This window comes from Pelophylax lessonae (assembly GCF_965119305.1).
Source record: "Pelophylax lessonae genome assembly, chromosome: 2".
Classification (NCBI taxonomy): domain Eukaryota; kingdom Metazoa; phylum Chordata; class Amphibia; order Anura; family Ranidae; genus Pelophylax; species Pelophylax lessonae.
Window position 1 is genome coordinate 393,990,804 of NC_138769.1, and position 22,984 is coordinate 394,013,787.

General features: G+C 45.0%; 1 protein-coding gene across 1 annotated transcript in view; it reads right to left on the reverse strand.

Annotated features, from left to right (window-relative positions):
• Positions 1-22,984, reverse strand: part of LOC309548128 (multidrug and toxin extrusion protein 2-like) — a gene marked incomplete at both ends in the record, with an annotated part of 383,785 nt that overhangs the window by 216,315 nt on the left and 144,486 nt on the right. The window contains 3 exons of the mRNA XM_082248093.1: positions 829-926; positions 2,568-2,665; positions 3,111-3,155. Of these exons, the coding sequence (XP_082104219.1) occupies positions 829-926; positions 2,568-2,665; positions 3,111-3,155 (241 nt within the window). The remainder of the gene's footprint in view (positions 1-828; positions 927-2,567; positions 2,666-3,110; positions 3,156-22,984) is intronic.

A 22,984-nucleotide genomic window follows, 5' to 3' on the forward strand; every position in this document is an offset into this window, starting at 1 on the left:
ACTTGAGTTACTGCTTTATTTTATTCCTTCTAAAACACTGTCACAAAAATATGTTTTTTCTGCTGGCATCAGATCCTGGATGAACCAGTCAACAAATCTTCACATCTAAGATGCGATACCTTGGCTTTTGCTCTCTTGATAGACCAATCTGGGTAAACTCTGGTCCTTAACTTATCTGTAAAGACTTCTATTTCTTTCAAAAATGCTAGGTGATTAGAACAATTCCACCCCACTCTAATAAATTCCCCCGCTGGTATGGCCCTAATAGTAAAGGAGGGGTAATAATGGCAAGCTCCCAGGGTGGTACTTTCACTGGGTTCCTTTTTAGAAGTGGTAGTCATTACTTCACTTGTCACAAGGTCCCCTCTTAGTGTGATGTTCAAAAAATTAATAACCTCCAAATTGACATCACTTGTAATTGTAAAATGAATTTGTTGAAGTTCAGACTCAACAAAGGCACCAATTTGTTCCAATGTACCACTCAAGACTAGAAACAGGTTATCTTTATAATGGCCGACTTTTGCAATGTCAATATGGCCTCACACACGCAAGCTTACTGTTCTGCACAAACCCAAGCAAAGGACTGTCTTTTCTGGTATGGGATCAGGTTGCATTCTAATTCGTGCATCAGTCTTGCATGGAATTATACTCTGGGATGCACTTGGAGATCCATGCAGATTTGTGCAGCCATCTTCTTGTTATTGATTTGAACAGGCTTCCTTCATCACGCTGTGCCTCCCATGTGAGAAAAGACCCATAACATGGGTGTACAGAATAGTAAGCTCATGTTAAAATGTTTTTTATGTTTTGTTTAATTCTTTAACATACCTCCCCATGTTTCCACGTGCACTTTTTTAGCAACTATATATAAAAAAATTGCAAGTGACATAATCCACTGAGAAGCTGTGTTTGCCCAAGCTGAACCTCTGAAAAAAAGTAAATATATAAGTAAATTATTACAATGGAGATATATACAGTATTTCCAAATGCATGTATTCAGCACTTGATAAAGTAAATACAAAAAAACTGTTGATTGGATATTTATATTACAACATCTTGCAAACATACAGCAACACACACATTTAGAACTGGAGCAACATGGCCACTTGTACAGTAATACCATGGTTTGCGAGCATAATTTGTTCCAGAAGCATGTTGAAAAACCTTTTATTATCCTATATAATCCTCTTTGTTTTCAAATGCTAGCTGCTCCTGTCACTGTGTTTTATTTAAAAAAATGCTGGCTTTACCTGATTTCAGAGCACCGGTGGCTCAGCCGTCACATGACCAGCCGGCTTTCTCCTCCTCTCCTCCTCCCCTCTTGACTGACGTTAGCGGGGGAATCTCGGCTCCGCCCACTGCAGCTGTCAGGCGGGGAGAGGAGAGAGAGGCAGCTGGTCATGTGACAGCCGATCAGCGCTCTGAAATCAGGTAAAGCCAGCATTTTTTTTTCTAAAATACAGTGACAGGAGCAGTTAGCATTGGAAAACAAAGAGGATTATAGCAACATAGCAGTGTGGGTTAACAAACACTTTAACATTGTGAGTGTCATTCTTTTTTTTTTACATTAAAACTACTGCTCGGATATTGCTTGTATATCAAGACAGCGCTCGGAAACCAAGGCAGCCTTTTAAAAGAAAAACTTTGCTCGTCTTTCAAAACGTTCGTAAACCGCGTTACTCGTAAACCAAGGTTTTACTGTATTTCCTTACTCATCTCTCTGCTCTATATCCTGTTTGATTCAGGTGCATCTACACCTAGTCTGTATTTGATAATCAGTGCATCCCAAGCTAAATGAATGTGTTAAATCTTCACTTTATTAATTTAATAAACATTATGTTGTAATGCACAGAAACAAATGCTGGGTCTTGATCACCATGACCCTGCATCTACATCTATACAGTTAAAGCAAACTTGCTATATGGGTAACCAAACGGTTGCCATTGTTAACATCTCCCTCTGAAAATGCACAGTTGTCTGGCTATCATGCTGTCATGCTCAGTCTGGTTTCAGTACTTTCAGTCACTTACCTAGTATACAGATAAAGACTGGCTTCTCTAATTTTACTGATCTGAAAATGTAACAAAGATTGAAGCCAGTATTTAAAAAAGATGAATGCCACTTTCACACTGATCAGTTTTCTTCCATTTTTGCCTTACCAAAAGTGGAAGAAAAATGTATGATCATAAAATCCTAAGGAGCTCTTTACACCAGTCAGTTGCGTTCTTAAAAGACCTGTATGCTGCATTTTTGGTGCGGGGGGAAAAAAAAAAATCACCAAAAACGCAGTGACAGTCACCCTATTTCTCTCATAACAGGCTTTTTTTAAAACATTGTCACCATAGCATAAATTCTCAGTCTTCCTTCACTCTGAATTTCTGCCACCTTGTATCTCTCTGTATACTGTTTAAATGGCACTCACAGTCCTCAGCAAGTAGAAAAATCCATCCACCCATTGTAAAACTACTGTACATTATATACTACTGTAATTTGTGAAATGGGTACTTTTTTTATTAGTAAAATGATTGGTTTTGGGTGAAATGTAAAAATAAATGTGACATACTTACTCCAATCCCATCTTGAGGACGTGCATGAAAATAACATTGATAACAGCATTGATGATGTTTGCTACTACACCAATTAAAACTTGAGGCCACATTATACCCTAGAAAAGGAAAACATATAGTTGTGTAATTCTACATGAAAAAAAATATATATTTTTAAATCCAGGGGGGCTTTTATAAAGCCTTAAAGTGCTATCTGTCGCACCATAATACTAACTGCAGCTGGTAAGTGCTAAGATTGGTCGGCCAGGCTATGGAGCAACACACAGTTTGTAGCACCGCAGTAACCCCGTCCATATTAGCTTTCATTATGCAGGATATGTTATGTATTAGTAATGCCAGTATTTGGAATTAGAACTTATGGAGTTTGAAAGGGTTATATTTATGTGAATAATGTGGACTTGTACTGTACCAATAATTTGGATCATTTTCAGTAAGAATAGCCTCATTATTGTGCAAAGGAAGTTTGTGGAGTAAGGTCTTTAAGAATAGACAAAAATAACATGTTAACTATAGAATATAGAGTCAAGTTTACAGAAAATTTACCTGATTTTGCAAATATCTTAATTGCAGGTGCAGAAGAAATACGGCCTGTGATAAAAATTAGAAGCATATCAAGTACAATTACATACATAGTAGAACAGAAAGTAGGATTTTCTTGCTCTCTGTGTCCCTATTGTGTAAAATGTTCCCTCAGTTCCTATTTCAGTTATGGTGATCTTTGAGACCAGAAGTGAGAGCAAGGGCTCATGTTAAAGTAAATAAAACTAGGTGCAGTGCTAAAACCTCCCAACTGTCACTCATTTAGAGGGACTGTCCCTGTTTTTAGAACCAAATCCCTCTGTCCCTTTTTCCTTCTTAGTTATCCCTATTTTTGGTCTGACGTACACATATCTATGAATCTATATGAGTTATTCTTCACTTAAAACCTTCATCCTATTGCTTAATTGTCTTGTTTATCACAACCCCTGGTAAAAAGTATGGAATCACCACTCTTGGAAAAAGTTCAATTAATTGTTTAATTGTGTAGAAAAAAAACTAATCACAGACATGCCTTAAAACTATTTTCATTTAAAATTTCAACCTTATGGCTTTAGAAAACACTTACAAAAAAGAAAACTGTAGTCAATTGCAACTGTTTTGTCAGATCAAGCAAAAAAATATGGAATCACTCAATTCTGAGAAAAAATTTATGGAATCATGAAACAAAAACACTACAGTACACCACTAGTACTTTGTTGCACCACTTCTGGCTTTTATAACAGCTTGAATTCTCTGAGGCATGGATTTACCTATCGGCAAACAGTATTCTTCATCAATCCGGCTCCAACTTTCACTTATTGCAATTGCCAGTTCAGCTTTGCAGGTTGGAGCCTTGTCATGGACCATTTTCTTTTATTTCCACCATAGGTTTTCTATTGGATTGAGGTCTGGACTATTTGCAGTCCATGCCATGTCTTTCTTGAAGGAAAGTTTTCACGGCTTTTGCTCTACAGCAAGATGCATTATCATCCTGAAAAATTATGTCATCATTACCAAACATCCTTTCAATTGATGGAATAAGAAAAGTGTCCAAAATCTCAATACAAACTTGAGCATTTATTGAAGATTTAATGACTGTCATCTCCCCCGTACCTTTTCCTGACATGCAACCCCATATCATCAATGATTGTGGAAATTTGCATGTTTTCTATAGGCATTTCTTTGGAACGCCACCAAACAAAAGTTCTAACATCATCACCCAGCCAAATGCAGATTGGTGATTCATCACTGAATATTACTTTCATCCAGTCATCCAATCCATGATTGCTTTGCTTTAGCCAACTGTAACCTTGTTTTTTTCTGTTTAGGTATTAATGGTGATTTTTGTTTGGCTTTTCTTTATGTAAATCCTATTTCCTTTAGGCAAAGTCTTACATTTCGGTCACAGACATTGATTCCAGTTTCTGACTATTTGTTTCTCATTTGTTTTGTTATGCATTTTCTGTTTTCAAGGCAATGAGCTTTACGTTTTCTATCGTGATGCTTTGATGTCTTCCTTGGTCTACCAGTACGTTTCCCTTTAACAACCTTCCCATTTGGTTTGTACTTGGTCCAGCTTTTAGACACAGCTGACTGGGAACAACCAACATCTTTTGCAACATTCTGTAATGGTTTACCTTCTTGAAGAATTTTTTATAATCCTCTCCTTTCTTTCAGCTGATCTCTCTCTTGTTGGAGCCATGATTCATGTCAATCAGGTTGGTGCAACAGCTCACCAAGGTGTCTGAGCACTCTTTTTTAACTGCAAACTAATTATCAGATGTAATCTGATGCAGATGTTTGTTTCAGAACAGCAAAGTACATGGTGATTCAATAATATTTCCCTTAGAATGGAGAGAGTCCATATTTTTTCCTCTGCTTGACCTGCAAAAACTGTTGCAATTGACTACAGTTTTCTTTCTTTTTTTTTGTTAAAGTGTTTCTTAAAGCCAAATGTTTGGAATGTTAAATGAAAATAGTTTTGAGGCATGTCTGATTTTTTTTTTCCTACACAATTAAACAATTGAATGAACATTTTCCAAGAGTGGTGATTCCATACTTAACCACTTGCTTACTGGCCCTTTTACCCCCTTCCTGCCTAGGCCAATTTTCAGCTTTCAGCGCTGTCGCACTTTGAATGACAATTGTACCCAAAATTTATATCATTTTTTCACACAAATAGAGCTTTCTTTTGGTGGTATTAAATCACCACTGGGGTTTTTTATTTTTTTCCAAATGAACGAATAAAGGCCGAATTGTTTGAAAAAAAAAAAAACTGAAACTTTTTCATAGTTTGTTATAAAATTTTGAAAACAGGTAATTTTTCTTGTTCACTGATGTGCGCTGATGAGGCTGCACTGATGGGCAATGATAGGCTGCAACGATGGCCACTGATAAGGTGGGACTGATGGATACTGATGGGCACTAATGAGGTAGCACTGGTGGGCACTGATGAGAAGGCACTGGTGAGCACTGATGAGGCTGCACTGATGAGTACTAATAGGTGACACTGATGGACACTGATTGGCAGCACTGTTGGGTACTTATTGGCAGCACTGGTGGGCACAGATTGGCAGCACTGGTGGGCACTGTTGGGACTGCACTGATAATCAGGACAGTGATAATCAGTGACCTGATTATCATCATAGATGTCCCTTTTAGGGAAGCCGGTTAACAGCTCCCTTCTCCTTTCCTCCTGCTGTCAGCATGAGGAAAGGAGTGCCAATAACTGGCTTCTGTTTACATCCAAGATCAGCTGTGATTGGACACAGCTGATAACGTAGTAAAGAGCCACTGTTTGGCTCTTTACCTCAATCTGTGTCCAGCAGTGTCCTCCAGACACTGATCACAGAGCGCGCTGCCCGCACCCTGCAGCGGGCACGCATGATCACGGGATGCTGTCATAATATAGCATCCTAGAACTAGCTGGCCGCTCTGTAACCATCATTAGGCTATAGCGCGGAAGGCAAGTGGTTAAAAAGCCTGTAAAAAAGGAAAATTATTGTTAGAAAAAAAGCAACTTCAGGTTTGGCCAATAATATTTGGCATATAAATTCGTAATGGTTTGCTTAATTGAGGACTTGGCACTGGTGTGTTCATTGCTTAAATACATTGTGCCAGAAGGTGTCCCTCTTTTTCATTGCAAAAAATTGGGAGGTAAATACTAAGAAATCCAATATATCAGTAAATAGTGCTGTAAACAATCCACAGTGCAAAAAATTTACAATAAATCTTAAAAAAATGCACAAGGATTGCACAAGCGTTTCCTTCATCATGACAACATGGATGGAAATTCATTGGGCTTCCTGTTGGCCATGAAGCGTTCAGGTGGTAAGGTGAACCACATGGTGCACAAAACAATAGTACTCTGCTGTTATACTGTTATGAGTTGTCTATAGGTATATGCTGTTATTAGAGATGGACTCAGGCGTGTTAGGGATCATAGTCCCAACCCACCTACCCGATCTCTCCAGGAAGCCGAGCAATCACAGGTAGTGAGACATTTCCCAGTCCACAGATGCACAGACCGGGAAATGTCTCACTGCCTGTGATTAGCTGTGTGCAGAGTCGGCTACCTGGCGGGATTGGACAGGTGGGTTGAACACACCTGAGCCCATCTCTAGCTGTTATCCTGCGCTGCTGAATGCAGACAAGTGAATTTTTGCTGGCTTGTTATCCATAGTTCTGTCAGTTTTGTCAATGCCTCACAAGCTGTGGTTTGCGTGTGCAGTACTGCTAATGATAGTTCAGGTGTCTGCTGTTGTTGCAGACTTGAGTCTTTCCTATTAACTCAGCAATGCCTGTCTCTGCTGTCTCTGCAGGCTTTGCTTACTGTGTATTAAAGTGTTGATAAATCTACAACAGTAAAAATGCAGTAAAGCATGCTTGTTATACTCATGGTGGAACCTAAGGGATTAACCCTCCACATTGTGTAAAAAGGCTGTTTGATCCTGTCTTCTCTGATTCTCCCCTTCTTTTACTCTCCCCAATCTATCTGCACTCTGCACATGCTCAGTTTAGTTAACATTCAGGGGTTATGCAGCCTCATAGGACAGCCAGAGGATAATGAAAACTCCTCCTTCAAGCTATAACCAGTTCTTGGCCAGACTCAGAAAGGAGTTATAAGACTGCTATATACTGCTAATGAGAAAAGGTATTTAGCAGTTTACATTTACTAAAATAGTTGCATTTCCAATTTCTGTGTACTGTGGGAGACCAGGTATAATAATGCAGGGTCCTGGGTTTAGTAACACGTTAATGCTCTTAATGTTTGATTTGTTGTAAGAACCTTTGCAGTGCATTTGTCTAGTGTAGGTTAACCTGTCAGTGCTAATTGTCTGACGTCTATTAACCCTTCATTGGTTTGCCTGTGATATAGTAACTCTTCAGTACTAATGATTGCTATACGTTTAATGACTATTATGCATTACCATGTTAGTTTTTTTATAGCGGCCGAGATGTGAGCAGCGCGGCTTCAGAGCTCCGGCGGCAGCCTTCGATCCTACAGAGATATTTTCACGGATCCTGACTTCCGAACCCCACGGTTTGCCACGTTAACCTGCCTACCACCTCCTGCTGCCGGTGCCATGGTAAAAATCAGCTCATGGGGGACGAAATCCTCCGCGGCCTTGCGACCCAGCCCGGGCCGCAAAGCCTCCCAAGATGACGCTGGACCTCCATCACAGCCAGCGCTCCCGCCCAGGGAGAAACAGAGCCACGCCGGACAAGGTAACTCGTGGATACCCGCACCCTCTGGCAAGCCTGGCACAGCACCCTCGAAATCCCGACCGCCACAACTGAAAGGGAGCATTTTGCGGATTCTTCTGCGTCCTCCTGCGGGCCTGCTGCAGCCTCATCGGGCCTGAATTGAGGGACCGGACCCCTGGGACACTGAGGGGACGTGGGCTGAGGGGACACCACATACTGCTGCTGTCCGGGAGGGGGTTGGGACTGCGGAGGAGACCACAGGCGAGGGGCTCAAGTTACAACATATTATAGAGGCAATACATTCTTGTCAGGCAGCCCTGACTTTACAAATAGAGACTGTCAGGCTGGACCTCTCCATAGTTAAACATGATATGCAAAAAACCGTGCTAGGATTTCTACTGCTGAACAGCGTATTAGTGATGTTGAGGACACTGTTAACCCTCTGACTGCTGAAATTCGCTCTGAAAGACCATTCTGATAAACTGGGAGACCTTGAGGATCGTATGCGTAGGAACAATCTTCGCTTCATTGGCTTCCCTGAAAAGTTAGAGGGCAGAGATGCTGAGGATTTTTTGGAGACCTGGCTAAAAAATGTGATAGGTGTGGAACATCTTTCCCCCCTGTTTGCCATAGAGAGGATGCATCGATTTCCTATACGCCCCCTCCCCCCAGGTGCTCCCCCGAGATCTATGCTGGCGAAATTTCTTAATTTCAAGGATAAATAAAATATTCTGAGTGCTGCATGTAATATTCCTGATCTTAAATGTAATGGAGTCAAGATCTCAATCTATCCGGATTACTCGGCCTCTACCCAGAAGCAACGCATGGCCTTTACCGCAGTCACGCGTAGGCTCCGGGACAAGCAACTCGGTTACAGCATGCTTTTTCCAGCTGAACTTCGGGTGATTAGTGATGGATTGGCCCCCTTCTTTCTTTCACCTCAGGAGGCTTCTGACTGGCTTGATGAACTAGGCTAAAGTGCCCCCTTTGCTCCATTTCTGACCCTACTTTCTGCCTTATGTTACCAGATTGGCCTGTGACCCTACCCTTCTTTGTCGGCTTTTTAATGTCTTTCGTGGTATGTTATTATTATTACTGTTTGTTTTTCTTTTTCCTACATAGTCTTATATTTTAGCAGAAGTGGTCTGTTTCTTTTATTGCCATTTATTAGTGGTGTTGCGGTCCAGGTGGGTACTCTGGAGGTGTTCCCTGCCCGCACGGCCCTCAGGTTTTGGTATGTATTTCTTGCTTATCAAGGGTGGGGCTGTACAGGCAGGAGGCTCCTCTTTGGAATATTCTGCTCATTCGTGTTTTTTACTACCCAGTCATGACTCTCAAGCTGTTAACCTAGAATATTAGGGGTTTAAACTCCAAAATTAAGAGGTCCCTGGTGTTTGACTACTTTAAGCGCACTGGGGCCAACATCCTCATTTTGCAAGAAACCCATTTAATGGATGCGAAAACGAGGGCGTTGAAGAGGCCTCGTATTGCTCACGCCTTTCATGCTACATACTCCACCTACTCCAGGGGTGTGTCAACTTTGATTACTAGGGATTGTCCTGTGCAGGTGGTGGAGGTGAAGACTGATCGCACTGGGTGCTATGTTGTAGTAGTGTTAACGTATATGGATCAATTGTATACGATTGTTAATTTGTATCTCCCTCCACCTGTTGAGGCACAGCGCCTTGATGACTGTATGAAAGCTGTTCTCTCGGTAGCCCAGGGATCCCTAATTATAGGGGGGGATTTCAACGCTGTGTTGGATCCTCTCCTGGACAGGTTCCATGGCTCTGTGCGTCCATCGTTGGCCCTGACCGACTGGGCAGCGGCATACGGTCTGATTGAAGCTTGGCGCTGGAAATATCCCAAGCGGAGGGAATATTTCTGTTACTCCAGCTCTCATGGTACCTTCTCCAGACTGGATATATTTTTTTGTAACCTCTGAATTGCTCTCTAAACTCACTACTGTTGACTATCTGCCTAGGGCGATCTCTGACCATTCACCCCTGGCGCTGAACCTGTTGTTGGCTAGGCCGTGGTTGAAAGAGGTGTGGCGTATGAGCCCGTACTGCCTCCGTGAGCTGCTGGTGTCAGCAGAGTGCGCCACTGCTATGTCTCATTACTGGGAGGAGAATGCAGAGGGGGTTGCAGACCTAACTTGCTGGGATGCTTCTAAAGCTGTCCTCAGGGGGCATATATGAAGGGTGTTGCAGGTTTCAAGAAGGCCATTGCGGCAAACATTGAGGAACTGGCGGATGCTTTGAGTAAATCCGAACGAGCCTATATTATAGACCCAACCCTGGAGAATCATCAACTTTGGAGGTCTGCACTGAGGGAGTATGAGCTTGCCCTGGTCGATAAGACTCAGAAGAAGCTTCTATACCAATCCCAGCGCATCTTTGAATCTGGGGACAGGAATGGCCGTCTACTAACTTTTTTGGCCATTACGGAACCGGTTACTATCCCTACCATTTTTGATCGCCATGGGCAATCGTGCTCCTCCACTGCCGACATTCTACAATCCTTTCTCCACTATTATACTGATTTATACACCTCTAGTGCCAATTATACGCCCCCCCGAGCTGTACGAATATGTGGACTCTATTCCATTCCGTAGTCTCACTAGGGCCCAGAGCTTCAGTCTTGACAAACCGATCACTTTGGAGGAGATAGAACTTGCACTCAAAACTTTCCCTAAACATAAGACCCCGGGCCCAGACGGCTTTCCTGTGGAGTGGTACCTACACCACAGGGAGCTTTTGCTACCTCGTCTTTTGTTACTGTATAAAACGATCTACATTGCGCGAGGCCCTCATTGTCCTGATCCCCAAACCGCACAAAGACTTAAAGCGGAGTTCCACTTATTAAAAATACCCCCGGGACAGTCAGGGCTAGTGCATTCCACAATGGATAGCCTCTGAACTGTCCCAGGTCGCACTTACCTTTTAGAAGAAATACTTACCTTGAAAATGTCTTGTCCAGCGCTGCCATCTCAGGTGTGGGCAGCTGAAGCCAGCGCGTCCTCTTCAGTGTCCTCTTCTGTGTCCTCTTCATCCCAGAATGCCCTGCACCGGCCCCACTCGTCATGTCCGGTGCAGGCGCGTCATTCCTGCACAGCTTCTGGGGATGCCCCCCACCTTCACCCAAGCACAGATTCTTCAGGAACCTGCTCCACGATCCATCCCCTCCTATTTCCTTGAGTATTGTCTGGATTGGTGAGCAGGGCAGAAGCCCACCCTGTTTACACCCCTCAAAGACACTGCATGCAGACACCTTGATCCAATTTCTTTACACTAAAGTTCTAACAAGGATACACTTTGCCCTTGCTATTTACAGCATTGGAGCAATTATACAGAAAAATCTCTCTGGGCCCTTGTAAGCTAGAGGAAGACACAGAACATCTACACCACCAGAACTTTGCCACCCCCCCCCCCCCCGCCTTCTCTTAAAGGACTTGGTGCACAAAATCTGCACCCATTAAAGGGGAACTCTTTTCCCAAAGTTCTGGTGTTACCTCTCTGTTTGGTTCTATATTTGTTACATAGAGTTTATTGGGTCTATGGCATCAGGGGGTTAAAAGTCTCATATACAAGATCATTCTCCTTCCTTGCAGTCATCTCTCTCAGGTTCTATTGATTGCTTTTCATTCAATTTAATGTAACTTGTATGTATTGCAGGCCTGTTTATCTGTGTTAAAGAGGTTGTAAACCTCAGGGAAAAAAAATGAAAAAAAGAAAAACCTGAAAGACAAAGCCATAATGAGCTAGTATGCATTGCATACTAGCTCATTATGAAATACCTTAGAACGAAGCCCTGCAGTGCCACCCGCTCCCCACTGAGACGGCCGACATGTTCGGCCGTCCTTCTTCCTGGTTTGCGTCCTCCAGCCATGTACTCGGCAGCCTTCGTTCACGGCACATGGCTCTGAAGGAACGGCACGGGTGGCCATTCCTTCAGGGCGCATGCATGCGTTGATGACATCATCGGCTGCATGCAATGCAAATATCTCCTAAATGGTGCAAGTTTAGGAGATATTTACAGTACCTATAGGTAAGCCTAATTCTAGGCTTACCTATAGGCAAAAGTCATTACGGGGGTTTACAATCCCTTTAAGTGTAAGAGTTTAATGCCAAAAATAATATTTGCCTAAGCCATTACCGCTCCATCTGCTAAAGAACTTTACAATAAACACACTTGGTTACTTTATCATAATCTGTTGTCTGTGTGATTGCATTACTAATTCTGAAACATGTCCAAACCCAGGGAATCAGGTGTCAGTAAGCTTGCAGGGTCCGGGCAACCTTTGGGGTCAATCATCTCCTAGCAGCTCTCATGGGGCGGCGCTACATTACTTAACTAAAGTTGTAAGCGGTTCCTCTAGCAGGCACCCATTACTTACATAAGCTGCTAGAACACATGACATTTCAGTCCTGGCACTCTGCAGAATAGAAAAGATACTCTAAATTACTCTGGGGCTGCACAGGGTAAGACAGGGAACACATCAGAGAGTGGGGGCCCTGGAAGTTTGGCCAGTTTGACACTGCCTAATAATGGTTGGTCCTTTGTTTTGTTACTCCTTCGTGCTATAAATCCCAGCATACTCTGTTCATTTAGATGAGGGGATGAATATGGCCTCTCTGGCCCTTGATGATAATTACATGATGATGATTATGCCAGGAGTTGGGGGAAGGTCTCTATTAAAGGGAAATATGATGTTTGTTGCATATGGTAAGCAATCTGACACACAAAGCAAAATTATGTGCTGTAATGCACAACTGTGAAATCATTAAAACATTTACATATCCATGCAATGTACCAATATTTTGTGACTGTGCGATATTGAACAATTTTACAGCAGCTGCAAGGAATCAATGACTCCCACTCACTCTATTAGAATGGCTGTCTGTTCTGCCAGTGCCTACTTTTATGCTAGAGTTCTTCTTTTCAAACTAGGATTGCTACACTTAGGTGAACACTTTTGCCCTCTACTGATAACAATTAGGTAGTGCAGCAATCCTTCCAGTTGTAATATTACTAAGAAACAAGTAAAAGTTATTAGGTTTATTTATTAGGCTAGGTTTTTACCTAAGATACCCTAGTGGTCTCTTCTGTCATACATGTCTCTCCTGGCCTTTCAGCAGTAATGGCATCTGAGTCACACATGCGCAGCTCAGACCACATTACCAGCACCCACTCTGTGCCCTGATGATGTGACCCCTGTGCTCATGTGCAGTGCATACTAGTACAATATGGCATGAACTACATGGTGTCCAGTTTAATAAAATTTAAAAAATGCAGAGCTTTCCTTTCACGTTAATTAGATTGTTTGAGCTAGTTTGGTTGAAGTGAACGCTTACCATTGTAGAATGGCCTGGCCACTGGGAACGCTGTAATACACTTGTTGATACACAGCACCTTGGCCATTCAGGAGCCGCTTGTATTTTTATTGATGAATACAAGGCGTTCACTGATTGGCCATGGTGGAGATCGTAATGTCATCCACCTACCTCTCACCCTCAACCAATTAGAGAACACCTTGTCGGTGGTGTACTAATGTATTGTATGGGAGTGCAGGAGGTGTGGTCCGCCCTACGTGAGGATTCCTTGTTGGTGCCTCCTGCCATTGCAGGCGGCAGCAGCACCCCCAGCAAGTCCATACCTGGTGCCTTAGTGACAGTGGCAGCTCAGAGTGACAGGAAGTCTCCTTCCTTTCTCTACTCTTATGACAGAGCTGAGAGGAGGACTTACCCTCACTCTGAACTCGTGCTATATGGTCATTTTGGTGAGTGAGTTTATAGAGGGGGTGATCTGTACTAACGGTATACCCATGGGATATGGGGGAGTGAGGGAATTGAGGGTGTCTGTACTGAGGGTCCTGTAATTAAGGGGGGTGTCTGTAACGAGGGTTCTGTATTTGTGGGGGATAGGGGTGTCCAGGGCCGGTGCTAGACTATCTTGCGCCCTAGGCAAGACCAGCTATTTCCCCCCCCCCAAAAAAAAAACTGTATACCATGCCCCCCTTCCTGCACATAATGCCCCCACTTTAACCCTACATTCCCCTTTCTGTATACACTGAGCTTTTAGTCCTACACCCCCTTCCTGCACACACTGCCCCCCTTTAACGCTTCACCCCCTTCCTGTACAAACTGCCCTCCTTTAATACTCCACCCCCCTCCTGCACACACTGCCCCCCTTTAATGCTACACCCCCTGTCAGTCTGTGTTGGGGGGGGGTCAGTCTGTACTGAAGGGCGTGTGCTGAGGGATCGCTCTGTGCTGAGGTGTTTGTGTTGGGGGGTCAGTCTCGACTGATGAGTCTGTGCTGATTGGTCTCTGCTAGGGGGTCAGTCTGTGCTAAAAAGTATGTGCTGGGCAGGGGAAAGTATGTACTGAGGAGTCTGTGTAAGGAAGGCTGGTCTGTACTAAAGGAGCTATACTGAAGAGTCTCTGCTGGGGGGGGTCAAATCTTTGCTCATGGGTATGTACAATGGGAGGGGGGGTAGGTCTGTGCTAGGGGGCTCAGTCTGTACTGAGGGGTCTGCTTTTGGGGGGTCAGTTTGTATTGGGGAGCCATTACTGAGGGGTTTGTGTTTGGAGTTCAGTCTCTGCTGAGGGGTTTGTGCTGGGGGTGGGGGGGGGGTCAGTCTGTGCTGAGGAGTTTGTGCTAAGGGTCAGTCTATGCTAGGGAGTAAAGCTGGATACACACTATACAACTTTTGTTGTCAGATTTCCTTTAGATTTACCTTTTCTATGTAGTGCAAGGGCCTGCCTACAAATTGAAAGTGTTTAGGTTTGACCTCATATTATATGCTTTTGGTAAGTCTGAAGGAAAAATCTAAAGAAAATTGTATAGTGTGTATGGCCTATAATTAAGGCTGGCCATACATGTCCAACTTTTGTTGTACAATTTTCTGTCAGATCTACCACAAACCACATAATGTGAGGTCAAAGCTAAACAACACATTCACTTGTATCCAATTAGGCAGGCCTTCGTACTACATACTTGAAGGTAAATTTCAAGAAAATCTGACAGAAAACTGAAAGAAAATTGTATCATGTATGGCCAGCCTTAGTTTGTGCTCAGAGTCAGTACTGGAGAGGTTGTGCAGGAGAATCAGTCTGTGCTAAGGGGTATGTGTGGGTGCTCAAAGCTCCAAAACGCTGGAGAAGAAAATAGAACCTAACCCCTAACCTTAGACCTTAACCTAACAAAACAAATAAATAAACAAAAAGTAAAAAAAAAAAAAAAAATTAATCCCTAACCCTAAACTTTAAACCCTAACCCTTAACCCTTACAAAAAAGTAGAAAAATTAATAAATAATAATAAATACATTAAAAAAGCAGCTGAAAAGCATAGCAACAAATGATGAAACAGATGATATTTTTCTTTATTGGCTAATTAAAAAACACCAAAGGTCAAAAATGCTTTTAACCACTTAAGCCCCGGAGGATTTTCCTGCTAAACGCCCAGGGGGTATTTTGCGATTCGGCACTGCGTGACTTTAACGGACAATTGCGCGGTCGTGCGACGCTGTATCTAAACGAATTTGGCGTCCTTTTTTTCCCACAAACAGAGCTTTCTTTTGGTGGTATTTGATCACCCGTGCGATTTTTACTTTTTGCGCTATAAACAAAAAAAGAGCGTACATTTTGCAAAAATAACAATATTTTTCACATTTTTTTATATGAAATTCCCCCAAAAGAAAATGTAAAAATCAAAATTTTTTAAAATTTTCGGCCAATTTGTTTTATGCTACCTATGTTTGGTAAAAAAAATCGCAAAAAGCGTATTTTGATTGGTTTGCGCAAAAGTTATCGCGTTTACTAACAAAGAGAAAGATTTCTGTCATTTTTGGTGTTTTTTTTTTTAACGTGTAATGGCGGCGATCTGCGATTTTTTTTGCGGTACTGCGACATTGGGGCGGACAGATCGGACCCTTGACTGACATTTTTGACACTTTTGGGGTTACCAGTGACATTTCTACAGTAATAAGTGCTATATATATGCACTGTTACTGTAAAAATACACTGGTAGTGAAGGGGTTAACTTTATTTGGGAGGGAGGGGCTGTGTGTGTCCCTAGGGGCATGCTTTCTACTGTGATTGGCTGTGGCTTGAGCTGTAAGGACACTGATCAACGGATCTACATAGTTGATCCATGTGATCAGTGTTTTTACAGCGAGGAGAATGACAGGTGGCTTGTTTACACAAGCTGCCTGACATTCTCCCTCTCCCCCGCCGATCGCCGAGTGACCGGCGGACATCGGGTCCGCTGGTCACACGCGCGGGGGGGTCCGTGACCGCGCGGGAGCGCGCCTCCGCGGGCGCGCGGGGGGGTCCGTGACCGCGCGGGAGCGCGCCTCCGCGGGCGCGCGTTCGCTCCCCAGAGCCTCACAGGCGAGCGACGTAGACCTACGTCACTCTGCCTGTGAGGGGCTGACTGCCGCAGTAAATATACTGTGAGCAGTCGGCAAGCGGTTAAAACACTGTACACAAACGCTCAAAAACATGTGTACAAACACTCAAAAAAACACCAGAAAAAATGCTCAAAAAGGGTCTGTGCTGAGGGTCCAGTGTAGTGATGGATGAACATCTGCCGGGGCGGCTCGCGAACGCGATCGGCAAACTCGCTCAAATGTTCGTGAACCTCAGGTTCATTTTAATGGCAGGCGAACATGAAAAACCTCCAGGTCATATTTGCAGCCACAAAATAATTACTAGCTGTGCACACATAGTCCCACAACATGGACACTGACATACCAGAAGTATTGCTATTGGAAAAGTTGCCATAAATTATTATTTTCTTTTTTTCAGCAAAAAAAATGTATTTATTTTTTTTCTAAATCCGCCAGAACTGACAGCAGCTGGTAAATACATGTCAAATACATATAGGGTCCATTCACATGTCTGTAAAATGGGTCCGCATCCGTTCCACAATTTAGAGGAACATTTACAGACCCATTGATTTTCAATGCCAGTCTGAAAAATTAGGCATTCACAGGATAAAGTAAGTGTCGGCCAGTACAGGCCCCAAAAATTACCCCACAGGCGTCCCCCTTGACAGTAAAGAACTTTGTATTTTGTGGCTGGAGGTACATTAGGCATTCACAGGATACAGAAGTAAGTGCCAGCCAGTACAGGCCCCACAAATTAGCCCACATGCGTTCACCTGACAGCAAAGAACTTGGTTTTCTGTGGCTGGAGGTACATTAGGCATTCACAGGATACAGAAGTAAGTGTCGGCCAGTACAGGCCCCAAAAACTAGCCCACAGGCATTCACCTGACAGCAAATAACTTTGTATTCTGTGGCTGGAGGTACATTAGGCATTCAAAGGAAACAGAAGTAAGTGTCGGCCAGTACAGGCCCCAAAAATTAGCCCACATGCGTTCACCTGACAGCGAAGAACTTGGTTTTCTGTGGCTGGAGGTACATTAGACATACACAGGATACAGAAGTAAGTGTCGGCCAATACAGGCCCCAAAAATTAGCCCACAGGCGTTCACCTGACAGCAAAGAACTTGGTTTTCTGTGGCTGGAGGTACATTAGGCATACAAAGGATACAGAAGTAAGTGTCGGCCAGTACAGGCCCCAAAAATTAGCCAACAGGCGTTCAGCTGACAGCAAAGAACTTGGTATTCTGTGGCTGGAGGAACATTAGGCATTCACAGGATAAATAAGTGTCAGGCCATTACAGGCCCCAAAAATTAGGCATTCAACGGACATAATAGGCCTTTTATGCCGCTGTATTTACCTAAGACAGGGACCATGAATTGTTATGGGTGGTGGCGGATATTTGTGGGCTGTCATGAGAAATTTGAATCAAACATGGTCTACTGGTCACATGTGTTGAATTCCTCCGAGATCCATGCCTCATTAATTTTTATAAATGTGAGGTAGTCAACACTGTTGTGAGCTAGGCGAGTGCGCTTATTGGTCACGATCCCCCCTGATGGAGGTCCTCTGTGAGCAGGGATGGGCATCAACTGTGAGCAGGGATGGGGGTCCTCTGTGTGCAGGGATGGGGGTCCTCTGTGTGCAGGGATGGGGGTACTCTGTGAGCAGGGATGGGGGTCCTCTGTGAGCAGGGATGGGGGTCCTATGTGTGCAGGGATGGGGGTCCTCTGTGTGCAGGGATGGGGGTCCTCTGTGAGCAGGGATGGGGGTCCTATGTGTGCATGGATGGGTGTCCTATATGTGCAGGGATGGGGGTCCTCTGTGGGCAGGGATGGGGGTCCTCTGTGGGCAGGGATGGGGGTCCTATGTGGGCAGGGATGGGGGTCCTCTGTGGGCAGGGATGGGGGTCCTATGTGGGCAGGGATGGGGGTCCTATGTGGGCAGGGATGGGGGTCCTATGTGAGCAGGGATGGGGGTCCTCTGTGTGCAGGGATGGGGGTCCTCTGTGGGCAGGGATGGGGGTCCTATGTGGGCAGGGATGGGGGTCCTATGTGAGCAGGGATGGAGGTCCTCTGTGGGCAGGGATGGGGGTCCTATGTGGGCAGGGATGGGGGTCCTATGTGAGCAGAGTGCAGGGTTGGAGGCTGTGCTTTGTACATTTATCTCCCCCCCCCCCCAAGTACATAGCTCTCCACCCCAGTTTAGAGCTCTAACCCCCCCCCCCCCCCAGTACAAAGCTTTTTTCCTGCCCCAAATCCTCTCTCTGCATTTGAAAAACTTCAGAGTGGGGATACTAAACAGCAGCTGTAACTTACACAGGAAGTCCGTGCTGGCTGCTGGCTTCACGGGAGCTCCTCAGCTTGTGTCTGTGTAGATTCCCCGCCCCCCTCTCTCTCACTCCTCTGCTCTCATATAGAGATGTGTAGAGCAGCGAGGGATCCAAACGGCTGCAGAGAGAGGAGCGCTGTCACATGAAAATACAGTAGCAGCGCTTCTGTATTGCAACGGACCGTACTGAGCAACCAGAAAGTGACCAGCTCGGGAGGCTGAACTCCGGCTGAAAGAAAGACCTGGTGGGAAGCAGCGTGAGCTCAAGGGGCAGCTACTTTGGGCCCCAGAGCAATGATTGGGCCCAGGGCAGCTGCCCCTTTTGCCCTGCGTTAAAGACGGCCCTGACGTCATCATCGAAGTCACCTTCCCCACCACTAACATTTGAGATCTCAGAGTAGGCAGCAACAGCGGGGACCAACCTCCTTGGGCTGATCTGGGTACTGTCGTCAGACTGCAGAGTGGCGGCTGTTGCTATCTCCTCTTCCTGATCTGATGCCAACAATGGCTGTGCATCGCAAATGTTTTGTGATGGATCGGAAAATAATTCCTGTGACTAAAGCGGGGGGTAAATGGTGGTGGTGTTGGTTAGTGTTGAGGGAACCCGGACTGTATTGTTCGTACCGGACTTTTGGGTATTCGGTACCCGGACCCAAACCCGAACATTTCACTGTATGTTGGGGTACTGTCCGTTGTTCGGTAACGTTATTTGATGTTTTGGCGTGGTTTTAATGGCACGCTTTCAACAGGTGCAAGGCAGCCAATCAGCAAGCGTTTAACTAGTGTGCCCTAGAATCCATCACAGCCATGCCTACTAATGGCATGGCTGTGTTTGGCCAGTGCAGCATGTGACCCAGACTCTATATAAGCTGGAGTCACACAGCGCCGCTCGTCACTCTGCTATAACTATACTAGGGAGAGGCTCCTGGCTGCTGCTGCTGAGGGAGAGATAGGAGATTACTGTAGGGTCAGGCTGGAGATTGCTTTTAGGGAAAGCATAGATAGGAACAATCTGCTTTAATCATACAGCCATCTACATTGATTTGATTGTGTGGGGATGCAGTACATGATCTTTATGCCCTGACCTGAGCCCAGTGAGGAGAAAGGAGAAAAAAAAACTTTTATCAGTCTGTTAGGAGTGCGGTGCTGCACATTTAATGCAAGCTCAGTGCATATGTGTCTGCTTAATCTGCATTTAAAAAAGAAAAAAAAAGTTTTCCTTCATATTTAACTTTGACATACAGTCTTTAGACAGACACCGCTTTTCTAACCTGCTCTTCAAAAAGCAGCAATGTAAAGGGAAAATAATTATTTTTCAGTATTTAGGGAAAAAAAATAATTTTTCAGTTTTTGAATCAAATGGGTTTTTTCCTTATTCAATAGCGGAATAGAACAACAACAGTATCCAACCTGTTAGGTGTGCGGTGTGTAGCGGCCATTTACTGAAAGCTGAGTGCATATGTGTCTGCTTAATCTGCATTTAAAAAAGAAAAACATTTTTTCCTTCATATTTTACTGTGAGCGTTTAGACAGACATTGCATTTCAAATCTGCTATTCAACAAGCACCAATTAAGGGGACAATTATTTATCAGCTTTTCATTCGTACATTACAGTGAGATACACCCATTGCATACTGTTGTATTGCTCATTGCAATAAAAAAAAACATTTAGGGACAAAAAAGATGATTGCAGCCCTGTCCACATATGTTACAGTGACATACACCCATTGCATACTGTTTTATTGCGCATTGCAATAAAAAATCCCATTTAGGGGCAAAAAAAATTGATTGCGGCCCTGCATGCCAATGTTACAGTGACATACACCCATTGCATACTGTTGTATTGCGCATTGCAATAAAAAAAAACATTTGGGGGCAAAAAAAGTTGTTTGCAGCACTGTCAACATATGTTACAGTGACATACACCCATTGCATACTGTTATATTGCGCTTTGCAATAAAAAACCCATTTCGGAGAAGATCCAAAATTCTATAAATATGAGGAGAAGGTCAAATAAGGGACGTGGCCTGGGTCGTGATTGAGTGCACCGATGCCCAACCACTTATGTCTCCAGATGAATACATGGGAGGACCATCACAGCACGTCTCGGATGATGACGAAACACAGGTGTCAACTGCTGCAGAATTCCGAATTGTGGAGACCGACAAGGAGGGCAGGGGTGAAGACCCCACATGGAATGAACGTCATGCAGGTGACCTGAGTAGTTTGGAGGAAGAGGCGTTGGTCTCACAGAACCACCAGAACAGCAGAGGGAGCAGGATGCAAAAGCGGAGCCTCAACCTGAGCACAACCTGCAGTGGAGTGCACACCTCAAAAACCAAGCAAGGTCTCTGGCTCCTCCTGCTTCCTCTTCTGCTGCCGCAGTCCTTGCCTCTTCATCCACCTCTGTAGTGCCAGTGGCACCTGCCACCCCGCAAACAGAGGATACACCAGCAACACCACCACCTGGGTCACCAACAACCATCTCCACAATGTCCCGTGGAAGCGTTCAGCTTTCTATCTCCCAAACACTGGAGCGGAAGAGGAAGTACCCCCCTACCCACCCCCGATCCCTGGCCCTGAATGCCAGCATTTCAAAATTCCTGGGCTTTGAAATGCTGTCATTCCGGCTGGTGGAGACGCAGAGTTTTAAAAGCCTAATGGCGGTGGCTGTCCCACAGTACGTCGTGCCCAGCCGCCACTACTTTTCCAGGCAAGCCATCCCTTCCCTGCGCAACCAAGTGGGTGACAAAATCAGGTGTGCACTGCGCAACGCCATCTGTGGCAAAGTCCACCTAACTATGGATCCGTGGACCAGTAAGCACGGTCAGGGACGTTATATCTCCCTAACAGGACACTGGGTAAATGCAGTGGCAGCTGGGCCTGAGGCGGATAGCAGTTTGGCGCATGTCCTTCCACCACCGAGGATTGCAGGGCGCTTCAGTTTGCCTCATGTTCCTAACTCCTCCTACTCCACTTCCTCATCCTCTACCGCCTCCTCTTTCTGTCAGCGTAACACCTTCACCAACAACTTCAGCACAGCCAGGGGTAAACGACAGCAGGCAGTTTTAAAACTTGCCTGTTTGGGTGAAAAACCACATACCGCGCAGGAGTTGTGGAGGGGCATTGAACAGCAGACCGATGAGTGGTTGCTGCCAGTGAGCCTCAAGCCTGGCCTGGTGGTGTGCGATAAAGGGCGAAATCTCATAGCAGCTCTGGGCCTAGCCGGTTTGACACACATCCCTTGCTTGGCGCATGTGCTGAATTTGGTGGTGCAGAGGTTCCTTAGAAATTACTTCGATATGTCAGAGCTGCTGCAGAAAATGCGGGCCGTCTGTGCGCACTTTTGGCGTTCTCACCCTGCTGCTGCTCGCCTGTCAGAGCTGCAGCGTAACTTCGGCCTTCCCGCTCACCGCCTCATATGTGACGTGCCCACAAGGTGGAACTCCACCTTGCACATGCTGGCCAGACTGTGCGAGCAGCAGCAGCAGGCCATAGTGGGGTTTCAGCTGCGGAACAGCACCACTTCACCACCAATAACTGGGCCACCATGCGAGACCTGTGTGCCTTGTTGCCAGGGCTCCGAGCGCTGTCCTTTGGTTCCACCCTCTACCACCCACCAGTACCCCCCTTTTAGAGAATACAGAACCAAGTATCATGTTGTGGTTCTAGGTAATTTCTATGGAATTTGTTAATGATAACTAGATAAGCAGTAAAATAGATCCCCTGGAATCAGCAACAATAGACCCCCCCCCTCAACAATAGATCCCCTCAGCATCAATAAATCTTCCTCTGCAACAATCCCCCCCCTAATAAATCTTCCCCTGCAACAATAGACCCTCCCCAATGTCAATAGCCCCCCAGCAACAATAGTCCCCCCAAGCAACAATAAATCCTCCACTGCAACAATCCTACCCACAACAAAATGCCCTCCAGCAACAATAGATTCACCCCAGCAACAATAGATCCCCCAGCAGCAAGCATCAATAGGGCCCTTCAGCTTACCCCGCTGACCCCAGCACCCCTTTGCCATTGCATACATTCCGACTGGAGGTGCCGGAACTACATCCCCCCGCGTTCCCGCTGAAAAAAAGCCCTGCTTGTTGCGCTGTTTTGAGTATTCCACCAACATGGCCAGTTCTGATGACGCTATTTTCAGCTTAACTATCCCACTTCTATGCCTTCTTGAAAAAACTCTTTGGGCGATGATGGAAGAGGATGTGGCACAGGATGAGGAGGAGGAGGTGGAGGATGAAGAGGTAACATTTCCAAGGCTTTCAGGGCAGTCATTCGCAAATGGCTCCGAGGGTGGGTTCCTGCACCCACAAACGCCAGGGACACATTTGTCCAGCAGGGGCACAGTTCTGGAGGATGATGAGGATGACGAGGATGACGAGGAGATGGAGGAGGAGATGGAACCATGTTCACAGTAGGGTGGGACCCAGGCCAGCTCATGGCCATCACTG